The sequence below is a fragment of the Gymnodraco acuticeps genome, unplaced genomic scaffold (assembly GCF_902827175.1).
Source record: "Gymnodraco acuticeps unplaced genomic scaffold, fGymAcu1.1, whole genome shotgun sequence".
In the NCBI taxonomy this organism is placed as follows: domain Eukaryota; kingdom Metazoa; phylum Chordata; class Actinopteri; order Perciformes; family Bathydraconidae; genus Gymnodraco; species Gymnodraco acuticeps.
Genome location: NW_022990590.1, coordinates 3,420,716 through 3,437,905, shown reverse-complemented (window position 1 = coordinate 3,437,905; position 17,190 = coordinate 3,420,716). Strand labels below are relative to the sequence as shown.

Below are 17,190 nucleotides of genomic sequence, written 5' to 3'. Positions count from 1 at the left end.
AGCAGCGGTGGGCGGGGCCAGATCCAGAATTATGAGAGTAATGAGGGTAATGAGTAAAGAAATATATTACTTCCGGCCTAATTTTTGTTTAGTTTTTTGTTTGTATGTGGAAAAACTATAATATAATAATGTTAAACAAAAAATATATAATAAAAGAGTAATATATATGGTATAAAACCGTTTTATACCATATATATTACTGTTTTATTATATATTTTTTGTTTAACATTATTATACGACGAAAAGTCGTTTTTAGATCTCTATACACATGCATATTGCCTTTTTTAAATTAAACAAAAACGTATTTTAGTGAAGAGAGGAGATTAAGAGCAAACATTAAGTTACAAAATTCCTATTTTATTCTTAAAATAAACAACATGTACAATCACAATGCCAATTTCACTCAATGTTGTCAGGTCTGTGTGTCCCTTTAAAAAAAACGTACTTGATGTTTGTGAAACGTAGGCTACCAGCAACATCTAATGGGGTCTCCATTAGCTTTAGTTTCCTGACAAGTGTTCATGAGAGAAGAAGCATAACAATATACATAACAAGTAAACGTAACATAAGAGCAGGGTAAGGTATGGTTCCTGGATATCATACATGTGGATCATTAAATAATACAAGGTTTTTGATGACAGTTTGTATACAACATTTAACCAAAAGAAAGAAAAATGACAAACCTCTTGTGTTCTGATGAAACATAACACAACACTAACAAAAGCAGATAAGAACAAACTGGGATGTCAGTGCTGCATTGATGTGTAAACAGTTTTTAAAAGACCATTTCCTGCCCAAAGTTTGGAAAGAAAAAAGCTGATTAAAAAAAGGTCCAACATATGTGCATAGTTACTATGGATACATTAACCAAATTTGTATTGGAAAAAAGCTTTAAAATCACAACAATCTAAAATGTTTGCTTTCTCGTGTTACACTGTAACAGCAAAATGATTTTTCATTTGGGCTGGAGCAGTTGGGGAAATGTAGTTTGACATGTTCAATTCCATTAAGTGAGTTCAGAACATCCTCGGCAGAGACTGGAAAACAGGCGCTGCGTGCAAACCTTCAATGAAAAGCTTGAAGTCTGATCCTTGGACAGGGCCATGTTTTTCTCAGCTTTTTCAAATTGGGTTATTATATTACCTTCATGCACTGAATATCATATTGTATGAAAGCAAGAAAAACGCTTTTTTTCAAAAAAAAAAACCAACTGCCTAGTGAGATCAGATTCAACTCCAATGGCTTGTTTGGCCAAGTGTTATCCATTTTGAGTGTGCGTGTGTGTGTGTGTATGTGTGACTCCACTGGTGTTATATCTGCACTGAGGACCAAAACCACGAGCCCTGCTGGCAGCCTGCCGCAAGTGCTGCTAGAAAATAAAACAAGAAATAAGTGCTTTATGAAACAAACATACACAAGTCTCCCATATTTTTTGGTTACCAGTTTGCTGCCAGCAGCTGCATCCAATCATCTCGGTTTCGGCACTTTTTTTTCCTTTAACCCCAACACTTATTTTATTTAAAAATCTCACATATTCATTTTAAATGGAAAATATCAGACCTCTGCCTCAAACTGTTGCCACAGAATGATTTTAGATTGTGACTCGGATAAGTGAGGAGAAATCGGTTAGGTAAACCATGTCAACAAAAGCAACAAAAATAAGGAAAATAAATAAATGTCTGAAGGAATGTCACAGTCTCTTTGTCTTTAACGGTGATATTTCTCTTCCAGTCTCAGAGACTGAAAGAGAGAAATTCAAACAAACAAAGTACCCGTGTGTGTCACACACTAAGACAAACTTTTTCAAAGCTATCTTCTGCACATGATATGAACGCTACAATAGACTTGGCATGTTTTTTCTGATAATCTTGACAGATGATTCAGCCACATTGGATATGAAAAAAAAGATATGCAGATCTACAAAATCTGTATTGATTTGAGATCTATGGATAATTCCAGTCCTGAGGAGTTCATGTATCGTAAAAGAAGCAAACCTTAAAGTCTGACCCGCTGAGTGCACCATTAGGCGTGGCACCATTATAGAGTTTGTATAAATGTACCATTTCTTATTTGGACAAGAAAATTCATATTTATCTGTGTGCATGTCAGACTAGACCAACTAAAGAAATCAGAACGAATTCCCCCTAAAGCATAATTATTTGTTCCCCCATTGAAGCTCTCTATCATGGTTTGTTGCCAAGAGGCACAATACGAGTTATTGCTCAATAAATACCAAAGGTTTCATTCCGAGCCAAATGTGTGTCAACGCCTAGCGAGTATGTCGGGCTCTTAACGTGTGGAGCAGTTAAACTGAAAGTTACACCAGGAGAAAACATGTTGCAATACTCTTTGGAAATTACATTTCATATTCGAAACGATTTAAATCTTTGGGTACTACAAAAGAAATTAAAAGCTCTCACTTATTTAAATTACTTATCAAAAAGAAAAGAACATAATTTTAACTTAGTCATATAGATGCATCACAAATATTCAGATTACACTTCTTTGACTCAAGTTTAAAATACAATACATAATTTATGGCTTTATAAGTTAAAACTAAGAAAACGCCTCAATCTACATCCAAGTTTCACCCACAATATACAAGTTAAATTAAATGGTTTAAAGCAAATTTACTGTCCATACCACTTGAGGTAACATATGTGTTACTCTCATCACTTGCTACTCAGTGCCTAACTTGCATCTTGATATTGTCGTAGTACAAAAACATGCTCTGCAAAAAGCCTTATTGAAATACAAACACAATACAAAAGAGGCAGTCTTTTACAAATATTGTTGAAGCATCCCTTAGCTTGTGGATTATAATGAAATCTAAAGAATGTCTCATCCACTTGGGCCTAGTAAACCACAATTGTCTTGTCTCATTATTGCTGTGAGAATGACTCCCTTTGTAGTGCCTTGGTCAAAACACATTCTAGGAAGACGAGTCCATACAAGTCTGGCTTTTTCTTTTTTTATCTCAACCTTAATTTCCAAGTACCAGGAAGAGATAGCTGATGAGAGCTCAAAAATCCCCTTTTTAATGAAAAAATAAAGGTTTTGTGCTTTCAAACCATGACATCATTTGACTTCCCCTCTCCGTCCCCCTTTGGTTTTATTCAATACGGCCTCCAGACGGCTTCATCCATGCGGCCCCCGGGATTGAGGACAGTCGGGGAGTTACTGTGGCTCCCGTCGCCGTCCACGCCTCCCTCCGTCTGGCTGGGCAGGTTGGGGTTCACCAGGGAGGTGCCCGTGGAGGCGCTAGTGCAAGGCGGGATCATCCTGGAGGGCGAACGATCCCCGCCGGGAACCATGGAGAACTGGTAGGAGCCGGAGGACGCGCCGTAGTAGAGATAGGGCGTGCTGCTGGTCTGGAAGGGGCCGCTCTGGCTCTGGGTGGAGCCTGGGTATGGGGGGGGAAGGTAGGTATGGTAGTGCGCGCTGCCCAGCGACATGGCGGAGGTGACGGGTGGGGTGTAGGTGAAGCCGGTTGGGTAGTGCATCCTAGGGCCCGTGTAACGACTATCTGTGATGGAGGAGAGGCTCGGGAACTGGCGCTCAAACTGACCCGGGAACGGGCTCAAGTCAGAAGAACCTGTTGAAACATAAAAAACACAATTACTTTACAATTCGCAGTAAAGCACACATCATCATAGAAGCAGAAATCGATTCATAGCAGTTTGTCAGTTTTGATTTAGTGACACTTGTATTTTTGGATACTATTTATGCGTAGTTGAATTGAACAAATTAGTCCCTTGAGGGGCTAAACAGTAGTAAACTGAATTGAATGTAATCAAATATTTCAAGCCAAAGAAGTGTATTAACCAAATTAGGAAAATACTTTAGCTAATGGATGTTGTGTGCAGAGCTATAAAATATTATTAGTCGAAAAATATTGTCATCTTCACTGGAGTTTTCCAATCCAGCTCTTGAGGTTTGATGAAGTTAACAAACACATCAGAGCCGTTGTGTGCATGCATATCCCTTAATATGTTTATGCCTCTGCATATTTATGTTTCTGTGTGTGTGTTGGCGCATGTCTATCTGTATAACTGTTTATGCATGCAAATGTGTATGTGCAAACGGTGTGTGTGGGTGCATGTGTTTGGTGGGGGGGCTGATGGTGTGTATGTGTGTGTGTGAATACTGTATGCACATAAAAAAGCAGTTGGGATGAATCAGGAGCTGCACATGTGGAAACACTTTGAGCAGAAACAGTTTCCATGAGATCCATAATGAGGCAGGGCTGAGCTCTGATGTGGCTCCTCTCCTCGCCTCCCATCGGCTCCAGCGTGTGTGTGTGTGTGTGTGTGTGTGTGTGTGTGTGTGTACGTGTGCACGCGCAACAAGCGAGTGAGAGCCGAGAAGGAGCTGCTCCATCTCACCCTTCGTTCCTCTCTTTGCTTCATCCCTTAAAAAATACCCGAAAACCACTAACTGGCTGTGGCGAGCTTTGCGCTGGGCGCAGAGTTGAAGGAGAATAGGAGGTCCTCCCCCTCTCGCACTCCCTCCCTCCCTTCCTCCCTCCCTCTCGTCTCCTCTCAGTGGTTTAGTCCAGCCATGGAGCTCTTATCATAAATCACCAGGCGTCTTCCGTGTCACCATGTCTGCTGTGAGAGGACAGGGGGTGGCGGGGAAGAGGAGGGAGGAGGGGGACGCAGTGTTTATGTGCAGGGAGGAATTGCGAAGCCGAATTTGTCGCTAGTCAGATAGCATATGCTGCCAATTAAGCCGTTTTAAACTTCCTCTTTCCACAAGATCCGTTTGATTCTAATAGAAATAGAAGGTGATTGTCTCCACTGTGATCACAGACGTGACCAGCTCTGTTCAATAAACTCCTGACTCCTGCTTTTAACATTTGGACCTATTTTAGTCCTCAAAGGGGCCCTGTGATGATGAGCCAGATCGATCTTTATTAGCTTAAAAGAAACCAGAGTGGAACCATGTCAAAATATTTAGAAAGGGTTTTTACAAAGTCTAGAAGAGCATCACTTCTGAATTAGGTGTTTTTACTTGACTGATGAACTCTTGCAACCCATTTCTTAGCGACTGTGACATTTCAGATGAGCTGGATTGTGTTTGTGTGTGCGTGTGTGTGTGTGTCAGTGTGACGCCGCAGAGTTTGCTCTGGAGCATCCATATTCTGCTCGTACTTGTTGGTATGTTTCTGTGGCTGGATTCTGTTACAGCGCAGCCTGGCGAGGTGTCAACTTGATCTGCAGAGATCTGAGAGCCTTAGTCGCATCACTTAGAAGGCATTAAGTGCTGGAGGTGTGCGAGTGGGCCAAGGTGGGAGGAGAGGGTTTTTTCTCCGAGCCTGTGTTTGTACGCATGCACGTGTGTCACTGAGAACAAAGCCTGACGCTCATGAGATGAAAGCAGAAGGGAAAGACCAAAGTAATCATAGCTGACAAGGCAGCTGGCTGGATTTTAAACCCTTTCTAATGCAGAGTCACACGGCTGTGTCGCGTAATCACTCACCCTCGTTCAGGGCACACACACACACACACACACACACACACACACACACACACACACACACACACACACACACACACACACACACACACACACACACACACACACACACACACACACACACACACACACACACACACACACACACACACACACACACACACACACACACACACACACACACACACACACACACACACACACACACACACACACACACACACACACACACACACACACACACACACACACACACACACACACACACGAGTGTGTAGTATGTTAGCACAAGAAAACAGAGAGAGAAAAAAAAACTCTCATGGCAGTGAGTCAAACAGGTGTACGGGGGAGAAACTTGTCTGGCGGCATGTAGGGAGTTTAAGGAGCTTTCAGGTTGGGGAAAAAAACAGAGACAAATTGGAACACAGATGCTGCCGTTAAGGCAAACACACTGGCTAAGTCAATTACCCAGAATGCCTTGTGAGAGTGGCGTATTGCTATAAAGACACTTTATTTGTCAGCCTGTTATTATCCCTGGGCCTGTTATTACCCATACTCATCTGGGATCAAAGGCTTGGAGAGGGGAAAAAAGGAAACAATCGTTTTTTTTCTTTTCTGTCGTCCACGCCATCCAAACCGCTCTCTGGAGAGTCAGTGGGACAAATCTTGTAATTTGAGAATGAGCCAATAGCAGCTCGCTATGTATGGAAGTCTTTGGTAAATGGTAGCACATGGATCTTTTTGTAGTCTTTGTTTATGTTTCTGCTTTTGAGTAGGAGCTTGTCGTCTATCGCTTAAGAACATGTATTATCTGGATCATTTGTGGCGATTTAAGGAGATAAAGTAATGGATCTACCTGGCAATCGTCTAGGCACGTCACTGATGGCAGGCAGGCCCGTGCCTCGGCTGGAGGAGAGGGGGGTGGTGGAGTGGATGGAGGGGGACGCCATGGGACTCAGGTAGGACGGGTACGTCTGTTCATACGACCAGGGAGGAGAGGACTGGGACTGACGAGGGTCTGATGGGGAGAAGGAAAGCGAGGTAAGGACAGGAAGAAGGAGGTAAATAGACATAAAAGACAAAGAATAGTTACCACTGGCCCATCGTCTGGTTGATATGTTCTATTTACTTTGGCAAATTGACCAAAAATGACACAACTGTTGAATTCTAGTGTCTCTGTCCTTAAGTTTAGAGGTAAGTATCAGTTGGACGCGTTATGCAACATCCTCCGTAATGACACATCTAATGTTTACTTTCCAAGAGAAGATCTTCCTGTTTGCCTTATAAAACATTGTGCTCGCAGCTGAGGACAGAGAGCCTTGCTGGCACACAACCAAGATGTAAACACACTGGTAGACAACCAAGAAAACAACCGCCACACACACATTATTGTGTATGTCTGTGTTGCAACAGTATCGGAGAGCATGAGAGTTGCTCGATATTACATTTTATGGGAGCTATTTGTATGTGTTATGATGAAATTAGCTTACTAATGTGTAGTGATTTACAATCTCTAACTCAGGGATTACTGCACAAGGTAGGTGCCGCCAGGAGTTGTAGACATGCAACAGAGATTAAGAACATATTGAGTAAGCTTTAGTTTTTGGTATATGTTGTTATTAAACGTGCATGAAAAGTAGTAAGCACGATAGCAGAGAGGACAAAACAGCAAGACGTTTGAACAAATATTGAAAGAATAGTTATCTAAAAATAATGAGTTAAGAGTTGAAAAAGCTGGCTGAAAGTATTAATGGATAAAAGTTTGAAATGGTTTGGTTAAAAAAGAAAAGAAACAGTTAAGCTAAAAGCCATGGATTCATAATTCAACTAGATAGATCAATTCACAAACATTTAAGATAGTTATCCAAAAGTAGAAATTAATAAAGGGTTAGTATAGTTAAAAAAGGAATAGATAAACAGTTAAAATTGTTAGCTACAGTATAAGTACAAAGGGATAAATGGTTGAGATAAAATCATGTTTATACAATAAAAAATAAATAAAAACGGTGGTACGTACTACGAATGCAAATGCGACACAACTAAATCATTGAAAATTCAATTGTATGAAAACATTAATATCCACTTTTATATAATTTAAAGTGTAAAATGAACTTTAAACCCATTGTAATTTGTGATGAAAAATCCTTTTATTGGGGGAAGGCCGGACAACAAAGGTCAGGAACCACTTCTTTAATCAAAGCTGAACTTGGATATAAACTTCATCCTTCATCTCTAAATATTTACTCTGGAGATTTGTTTTGCTCACATGCCATTAAGGTCCAGTCCAGTGTATAATACTCCCTGCCACACGCTGTCCAACCATGCCTCAAATGATCCACTAAGTAACACTACAAAGCCATGGCAGACAGTAACTAAGAGCTAAATGACGACCTGTGACGAGCCTACGGAGGTGTGGAGGATCAGGTAGCAGCCATCCCCAGCCGTGAGAGATGGTGTTACCTTCTAGGATGTAGATTGATAGAGTGACATGGAGCAGAGAAGGACAGATGATCCAGGAGGCAGTGGAACATACTGCACTGAGCGTTCTGTGGTCCCATCAGGATGTGCACATGGCCCCAGAGTGGGTTTAATGTTTCCCCTCACATACAGTAGAGTTTGATACACTTTGTGACTTAGCCTTCTTGCTTTTTAAGTGATATGCTTTAGGATTTTGGACAGAACATTTGATATTTTTGAAAACATAAAATATATGCATGGGCATGTTATCTGAAATCTGAAACATTATAAGGAATATTTTCAGATATGTATCTTAAAGTCACAACATTGCAAACTCATTATGCCTAATGACATAACCTAATATACAAATAAATTGATGTAAATCTAACAAGTTGTCTTGTTTCTTTGGAAGTACAATCTTTTTTAAATGTTATAATACTGCAGACTGATCATGACCATGTGTATATATAAATATACATAATATATATAAAACAGACAAGTCAAATCAAGCAATCTGATTGGTTCTTAGCCGTGATATACTGAGCGTATACCACGGGTAGAATTGTAAGTTACTTTTCACAAGTCAGTATCCCTCCGCGCCTGAGAAAAACAGTATACCGTTGGGGTGAAAACCACAGCCTCTCGTGAGCTATTGCTTAAATAGCCCATATATATGTTGATTGATCTCCCAGCCTAAAATATACGACTTATTAGGGTCATTGTAGGACATACAAAAGACATTTAATTTTAAATATTTGTAATTCTGGATAACATTTTTCCTTTGTCACTGTGTTAAAAATGTCCCCGGTTAAGGTTTTGTATTATAACCCTATTTAATGAATCGTGTTCAATGACAGAAGCCACTTGGGGGAGCCAAACCATGTCATTAAGGGGGTCGGAGGTCAATAGCAGCTCCAGTGCAGTAAGATCCTGCTCTACCACACTTCCAAAGAGTGGATGCTTGCTGTAATGTTCTTAAACTCTATCGTTTCTGTGTCTGAGACTAGGAGTTGAGGCTGCTCACCTGTTATCTGCGTCTGTCCCTGCGGGTTGAAGGAGTTGTGCCCTGTGTTGAGAATTTGCCGGGGGCCTTGATTGGGAATGGCCACCCTCACCCTCATCCTCTCGAGCTCACTGAGGCGGTCTGAGAAGAGCCCAGTCTTTGGAGGGTCCTCGAGTTTCTGACGATGTCCTGGGGACACAGGAAAAACAACTATTTATTAGTTAGGAAGTTTCAAGGTGCAGGGGAACAAACTGTACTTGATAATGGTGTTTATGCGTGCAGTTTTGAACAGATCATTGTTAGTTTTTTCTCTTGGAAAGAAGGTTGTCAAAACCAAGGGATTCTCCATAGTGTCAAAATGACTCAGTTCTTCTGTGTGCCATGCCTAACCTGGTAAACACAGTGTGTGCTCCTAAACAAAGAGAAGGTAAAGAGAGGCTTTTGGGATGGGATGCAACTACATCCTGCTAACTAACAAAGACTTAACAATCATCTCTCACCTTGCATCAGAGCATTAGAGAGAGTTACGAGTGTGTGAGACATTGCATGTACAGTATATTTAGTTTTAACCTGAGGCTTCTTCATCAGGTAAACACAAGCTCTCACGCCATTGCCCAATTATCCCCACAGGAGTCGTAACTTATGCCAAAAATGTATATCTTTTCCGGCATTCCTCTGCCAATAGTTGTACACCCTTTATTGCCCTGATTATACTCTCATCTCTTTTGGGCTAACTCCAGACCCCTTCAATATACAAATACAGTACAAGCACATTGCAAACACTTCCAGGACATCACAAGACAGTGTGTCAATTGTGACTAATTCTATCCCAGCAGCCATGTGGGCCCTATATTAAGAACCACAACAAATATGTTCCCATGGGGTGCAGGCATATACTATAGTTTAGCTAAGGTGGGGTAGAAAGAGAAGCCTGTGCACACACAGTCCTTTTTATCACTGACACAGGTCTATGTTGGTGCGTCTGTCTGGTCCCGCACTTTACCTCCTGTAAAGGCGGTAAAGTAAATATCAAACAGAGGTGGGTAGAAACTCCTGCTGTGTTTGGCGGAGCTCCAGTTGGCTCAGGTAGAAACAACGAGCTACTTCAGAATCCTGCCCAACCTGCCTGCTGCCTGGGAACAAAGACCTGACACTACAGTTACGGTAACGATCGGTGTCAAGTAAGGAGATCATCTCTCTTTGCAGATTCTTTTGTCCCTTTCAATATCAAATAAAAACACCAGAAGACATTACAAATAATCATTTTAATCCTCTGTGTATTATTTGTCCATTACAGCAAGTCTGGAAAAAATATCAACCACAGAAATGCTTTCACAACAAATTAATTTATTCCGAACAACTATTATGGAATTCTGACTTGAGAATGGCAGGAGTGAAGATGCAGCCAGTGACAGTCTGACAGACCATGATTTGTTTTTATTACAATGACGTTACCATACTGGCATCATCAAGTTCAAATAAACAGACAATCTGATCATCCACTTCTTAACATAGATGACTTGGAAGGGGGATAATAAGGGCTACTTGCAAAACCCTCAGCTTATTGAAGTTTCTTTTTCTTCATAACATCATTTATGGCCATATTTCATTAATAATATTTCTCTGGATAATTTGTGCATTACTTTGGCGTTCCTCATCACTCTATGCAAGCTGTGCCCAGTCAATCATTGCGTTTCCATTTTCAACAGACCAAATTTCTATTCTAAAAAAGCCTCGGGACACAGTGCGGGCTTTGTGCACAGGCCGTCTCCTAGTGATGGGAATAAATAGCAATGGGAGACCGAGGGAGATGAGGGGAGACAGAGAGGGACAGAAACGAGGGGGAGGAGGCACACAGAGAGGAAGAGACCCTGATGACCAGTAAATTAAGAGTATTGGATTGAGTTCAACCAGTCAGCAGACACAGTGGTGAACACAGAGCACAGCGAATGGTGAATAGTTAAAGGGTTTAGGATTTCGACTTGTGTGAGGAAGATCCCAAAATACAGACAGATATTTACATTTATATTTAAGGAGATAATGATAGATCAACATGATAGATAGAAGATGTTACTGGTAGCTTGTCACAATTTCAGCAACACTCAGCTACCATCCTTACTGTCAAAATACCTATGGATGCAACCCAGTTTTAAAGGAAACCAACGTATTTCTTCTCCTATAGGAATGCAGCATGTCAACCACCACATTCAGGTCCAATTTACACTGCAAACAGCCAGACCTCAAGTCCATTAGTTTAGCCTGCCTTGACAGTAAATACAGTTTTTCATGAGTTAATTACACCTTTTAGACGACAACTGTTGCCAAACACAAGACGTCTCAGCTGTTTTATCGGAACCCTAGCAGGGCGGAGGAATGAGCCGGGGGTATTTAAAGGAGCGGGAAAGGCGGATGATTTCACTGCCGTAGGGAAAGTCCCTGAGATTCCCATCATCCCTGTGAAAACAGCGGAGATTTTCGATAGCGCCTGCCACTTCCCTGCCCAGCCAGCGGCCGGAAACATGGACAGATTCAGACCAGATGTGAGCAACTTGCACACACGCGGAAACACATGAAAAACACACACACACACACGCAAGAATGGATCTATGCAAACACACGTCTGTGCATGCAATCATGAATATTTGCACACAGGCACCATGCACACACCTTTGCACATGCACTTACAGTACAGGCCCGGTCTTGCACATACACAGTAAAGAGATTAATAATGATTAGATAACACCTCTATAGATAATATCTGTAATCACACAGTTGCACACTGATCCTAGAATGGTATTATTTCAGCCGTCGCAAAGACATAAGTCTGGATTCAACTCGCCCCTTCGGATCTGATAAAAGTTAGTAATAGCAAGTAGGCAAACAGAATATAAGTCCTCTGTAATTAATGGCAGCATTAGATTTTGATCTGAGCCTGAGCACAGTTGACGAACAGTTCCCATATATGTCATGTCTGAAAATATTTCTCCAATACCAAAGCGTTTTTATAGCTTGGGAATTATTCGCAGAGTATTTTTTTCATAAAAAGTGTGCCAATGTGTTTTTCATGACTAAAGAGTGTAAAGGGATCGTTTTTGGGAAATACACTAATTTTCTGGGAGTTAGATCAGCAGATTTATGCCACTTTCATGTCTGTGCAGAGGGATATGTGTCATTTAACGCCACATTTTCACACCCATCTCTTACATACGTAGACATTTAAGCCATTTTTAACACAGGCTATATGGTGCAAAATATCGGGTTTCCAATTAAAACAATTTTTTTATATGTTTCTAGTTATTGTGCTTTTTATCATGTTTTTAATTATTGTACTCCCATTGTGTTATTTAATATTGTAGTTATTGCCTGTACAGCACTTTGGTCAACTGAAGGTTGTTTTAAATGTGCTATATAAATAAATAAAGATTGAGATTGAAAATAAATACTTTATTTAAGCTAGTTAAGTAGTCAATGTAAATAGGTCAATGATTGACATCTGGTTGAAAATAACATGGTAACCAGACAATTGAGAATACAAGGCTGTCGAAACACTTAGCCTGCCTTGGGTCTAAAGGGAATCCAATTTGTAACAAAAGAGATTAAACAAATAAGTGAGATTTAGAGGTGCTAATAAGAACATGTTGTTACATTCAAATTGTGTTACATTTATTTGTAATAGGATTCTTAGGTTCTAAGTGAGAAATGTTTCCAAAAAGGCATTTCTTTTCAACCTCCTCCTCACACCAACACATGAAGTTTCAGATATCACTACAGACACATAACTAGGAAATTATCTTGCCTGCTGCCTGACTAAGGGAGGAAAATTCGGAGCGCCAGAAGATCCTTAATAAATGGGATGATTTATAAATTTGATGTCACGTCATGCCCTCTAAGCCCTTCAGGCTAGTTTATGATCACTGGGTGAGCTTGGATGAATGTATCTTTGGGGCTGATTCAGAAAAACCCCCATGCTCATGGAGCCTGGGTTGAATCAGCCCGTCTGTGTTTGTATGTGTGTGTGTGTGTGTCAGTCATTTTGCAGTGGAACAGCCAGTTAAGTCCATGAATGAATACACTGGGTCCATATTTCACTTTTTTATTTGGAGCCCTCACAGTGGCCATGTTGTTTTTGTGAGCAGTCAGAAACAATGAATTATTTCAGGTGGCAATCTGAAACTGGCAGAGCATGGCTCGAAAGGAAAAGCGCTGAGTGGGTGACATTCAGACGCCTGTCTACCATGGGGGTCTGGTATAGAGAGAGGAGGAAAGGAGGGAGGGAGGAGACAGAAAAGACGGTAGATAATAAAAACAGAATTGGGAAAAACAGAGAAAAAATGAAGAAGGGGAAAAAGAGAAAAGGTGCGGGAGATCAGGCAGCGAGCGAAGGAGAGAAGGAGACGGAGGGAAAGGGGGAGCCAGGCTGTCGTGGAGCGCTGCCAGCCGTCTGTGTGGTCCATGCGTTCCAGCCTGGAGGAAGCAGGCCAGGCAAGGGAAAGGCACACACACACACACACACACATGCATACACACAGACATGCACAACAATTCCCAAAGGCGAAACATTTATTGAACACAAAAACACATTATATACACACTTGTACGATATTGCACAAAGTTTAAATAGCACACACACATACAATCACACACAGTTTGGCTTTGGTATACTCCCTAAGCACCTCTCTGGTCAAACTATAGTGTTTTGATCCAAATCCCTCTGAGATGTTTTTTTCTTGACCCTCTTCAATAATCTCTATCACTTTTATGATTCACTTTCTTCTCCCCCTTCTCACTCTTTATTCTGCTGTCGTGCTCTCTGTCTCTCCCTCCCACTGAATGATTTTGTGTTTTGTGCTGTAAAGGCCTTGGCACCTCTTCAAGGAACTTCATAAGACATTCAACTGACTGACTGCCTCTGGAAAAGCCTGCAGTCTTTTTTTCTCTTCTCTCTTTTTCCCCCTTTCTCCCTCCCTCCCTCTTTTCATTCCTTTTCCTCCTGATGTTTCGGGTGAGTTTTATTTGTCCGGCTCCCATTGTTAAAAGCTGTTCCGAGTAAGGCAGCAGCAGATAGGTGGGTGTGTAACTGTCTGAGAGGGGAAAAGTATTGAGTCTTCTCAAATCCTCTTTAAGTACCTGGATGCTGTACAAAAGTATATTCGATGTTTTGGACTTGAGGAAGTCACTGACGAGGCATGACAATCCAAGAACATAAAGGTCCTTATGTTATGGCTGACATTATTTAAAAAGTGTGGAAAAGTTTAATTTGCATTTTGCACCGAGCAAACACGTCTGTTGACAGAAACAAAGCCAAGGCCTTACAGCATGTAATAGTACCCTACAAGTGCATGTAATGGCATGTGTGTGTTATGACACTGTTCAGAGACCTTTTGGTGTCATCATGACAGACATGTTAATAAAGGTGTCTCACTTACTCTAGACTGTTTACAGCCATGGAGCAATGAAGGTGACAGTTTTTTTCAAATAGCTATAATGGGACGTAGCCTGGCAACCACTACTATAAGGTTGTTTAGGTCTGTGGGTGTGTGTTTGTTTGAGTGCATTTGAGTGAGCATGGGTGTTAGCAGTGTATTCAATATGGTGAAACATATCTCATTTGTGGTGTGCCACAAGGCTCAGGTTAAGGTCCGCTATTGTTTTCTGTTGCATGCTGTCTTTAGTGGCCATTATTCACAAATATAATATCTAGTTTCATTTTTAATCAGATGACATCCAGCTGAATGTATCAATAGCATTTGGCCACAATAGCAATCTTGTTGCTCTCATGAATTACCCTTACAATCTGAATGTCAAACATTCCTTTTGATTAAATGGCAATAAAGCAATAAAGCAAAATTCCACTTTGTTAGGCATATTGCTAAAAACCTTGACAGTCAATTAACGTTTAACCCAGTGGTTCCCAAAATGGAGGGTGTGCCCCCTGGGGGGGGACGGGGGACGGGGACGACGATGAATCTTCACTAAATGTTCAATAACCCACTCTTAAATAAGGCAGACAGGCAAGATTTTCCTTGGGAGTCTGTTGTATTTATTTGCAATTGTGATATGCAGCTAACTTTGTACAGACAGACTTATCACTGCTGCTACTCCCTTTCACTTCCAGAAACCTACTACACTTGCTCCTCACTCTCGCTCGCTTTGCACATGCACACAGGTATTCCCCCTCTCTCTCTTAAAGGGACAGGCGGCTTTACTCTGCATGACCCTATATTATAACATACTGGTTGTGTTTTAGATTGGAGTGGAGATAGATTACCCACTGATAGGTAGGAGAGCCATGACACACACTTTCTTTTGCCACATCCTACCTATGAGTGAGCTGTGGCCTCAATAGAAACAAAATACAGGTCAAAACTGGACAAAAATTTAAAATCTAAATTTAAATCTAAAGATATTCTTATATTGAACAATGCAATTCAAATAAAGTAACAATTACTATTAAAGCTATTATTTTGAACCTATGCAGAAGCATATCTGGAAGTATTATGTGTATGTGTGTGAGTGTGAGTATTTGTGTGTCACAGGAATATTTTGGCTTGGCAGACAGGTCTCCTGGACCACTAATATTGTCTACAGGCCTGTTAGTAACCAGGGCCTCTTCACCAAACTTGTTAACACCCTGACCAAAATCGAACCAAAACACGACCCTGTCCCCGAGCCCAGATACCCCCAGACCCTGCAGCTTTTAAACCCCATAGTAAAGACGAACCTGACCGCTAGCCTCCACCGCTAACAACACACACACACACACACCACACACACACACACACACACACACACACACACACACACACACACACACACACACACACACTACACACACACACACACACACACACACACCCACACACACACACACACACACAACACCACACACACACACACACACACACACACACACACACACACACACACACACACACACACACACACACACACACACACACACACACACACACACACACACACACACACACACACACACACACACATCACATCACATGCACTCAGTTATGCAAAGTAACCACAGCTATATGCCCCAGCGAGGCACAGTACATGTGACGCCACAATGGTTTTTGTCACCTCCTATGTTTGTCTGTGATCAATTAACTATAATGAGAACAGTGGGTTTGGACAGAAAGCCTAGTATATTGTGTTATTACGCCTCGGTTATTATCACTCAGGAAGTTTGTCTCAGCTGGCCGCAGCCACCGCCAGGAGCAGCTGAAGGGAGACAGAACCACCTATAAAAGCATATTGGTTTAAACAACCACTCCCTGTCTATTAGCTCAAAATGACATTTAATGAGGCCTATTAGCTCTGCTCCAGCACTGTGGCTACACTAGACTAATGACACCAATAACACACACTCTCTCTCTGCAAAACATGATATGTGGGTCCGCGCTTGCAGACTCAGGCGCTATGGGACAGACATACATGCATTTGCAATCATATCTACAGGAGCAGACATACACATGCCTCTACACTTGAACACACACAGACACATACATGTGTACACGCTTGCTGAATTGTTGGTGCAGTGGCAAACCACAGAGTAACCAAGAGCTGTCAAGCGATTAAGCACAATGGGAGCCACAGAAACCGAGTTAGCCTCCCGCTAATAACACAGTGGCCAGAGGGACCTGACTAACCACTTACCATACCCACACACACACTGTAACCTCTGAGGAAAAGCATACCACAGATCTTTAAAACAGGGCCTCACTGATATTCGTCACTTTGACCACGCAATTCATTAGCTTAAACTCAGAGCCACAGTTCAGAGATATGAGCCCCGTTTATTCGTGGGTGGTCCAACTTTCCCCCCCCCCCTCTCTGATATTAGATGTGGAAACGCTGGGGGAAATGACATCCCTCAGGAAGACTCATATGGCTACCATAAGGCTCATCAAACACGCCTACACAAAATATCCTTCCTGAGCTTGACACCCACAACCCCGCAAGTCATTAACAGGGAGCAAAACCTCCCAATAACATCAGGAAAGTGTAAAAAACATTAATAAAACCATAGGGAATGGTTACTTATTTTAGCTTTTTATATCACTTACCAGCCCACGTTAAAATCTTGTGTTATTGTCAGCCTATTTTCCAGAGACAACACAGTGTTTTCACAGAGAATAGCCACAGAGTACCAGTGTATGTCAAGCTCAAGACAGCCCACTGTTCTTTCTCCGTGTGTCTCTGTTCGGACCCCTCCCTATAGGGGCCCGGAGTTCCAA

General features: G+C 41.6%; 1 protein-coding gene across 3 annotated transcripts in view; it reads right to left on the bottom strand.

Annotated features, from left to right (window-relative positions):
* Positions 1-336: 336 nt before the first annotated feature.
* The window catches only part of runx2b (RUNX family transcription factor 2b), a 39,773-nt gene continuing 22,919 nt past the window's right edge, over positions 337-17,190 (bottom strand). For all 3 annotated transcript variants that reach the window (XM_034228786.1, XM_034228788.1, XM_034228789.1), the window contains 3 exons: positions 8,960-9,127; positions 6,335-6,496; positions 337-3,595 (listed from right to left, as the gene is read on the bottom strand). In XM_034228786.1, coding sequence (XP_034084677.1) covers positions 3,117-3,595; positions 6,335-6,496; positions 8,960-9,127 — 809 coding nt within the window. In that variant the 3' untranslated portion in view covers positions 337-3,116. The remainder of the gene's footprint in view (positions 3,596-6,334; positions 6,497-8,959; positions 9,128-17,190) is intronic.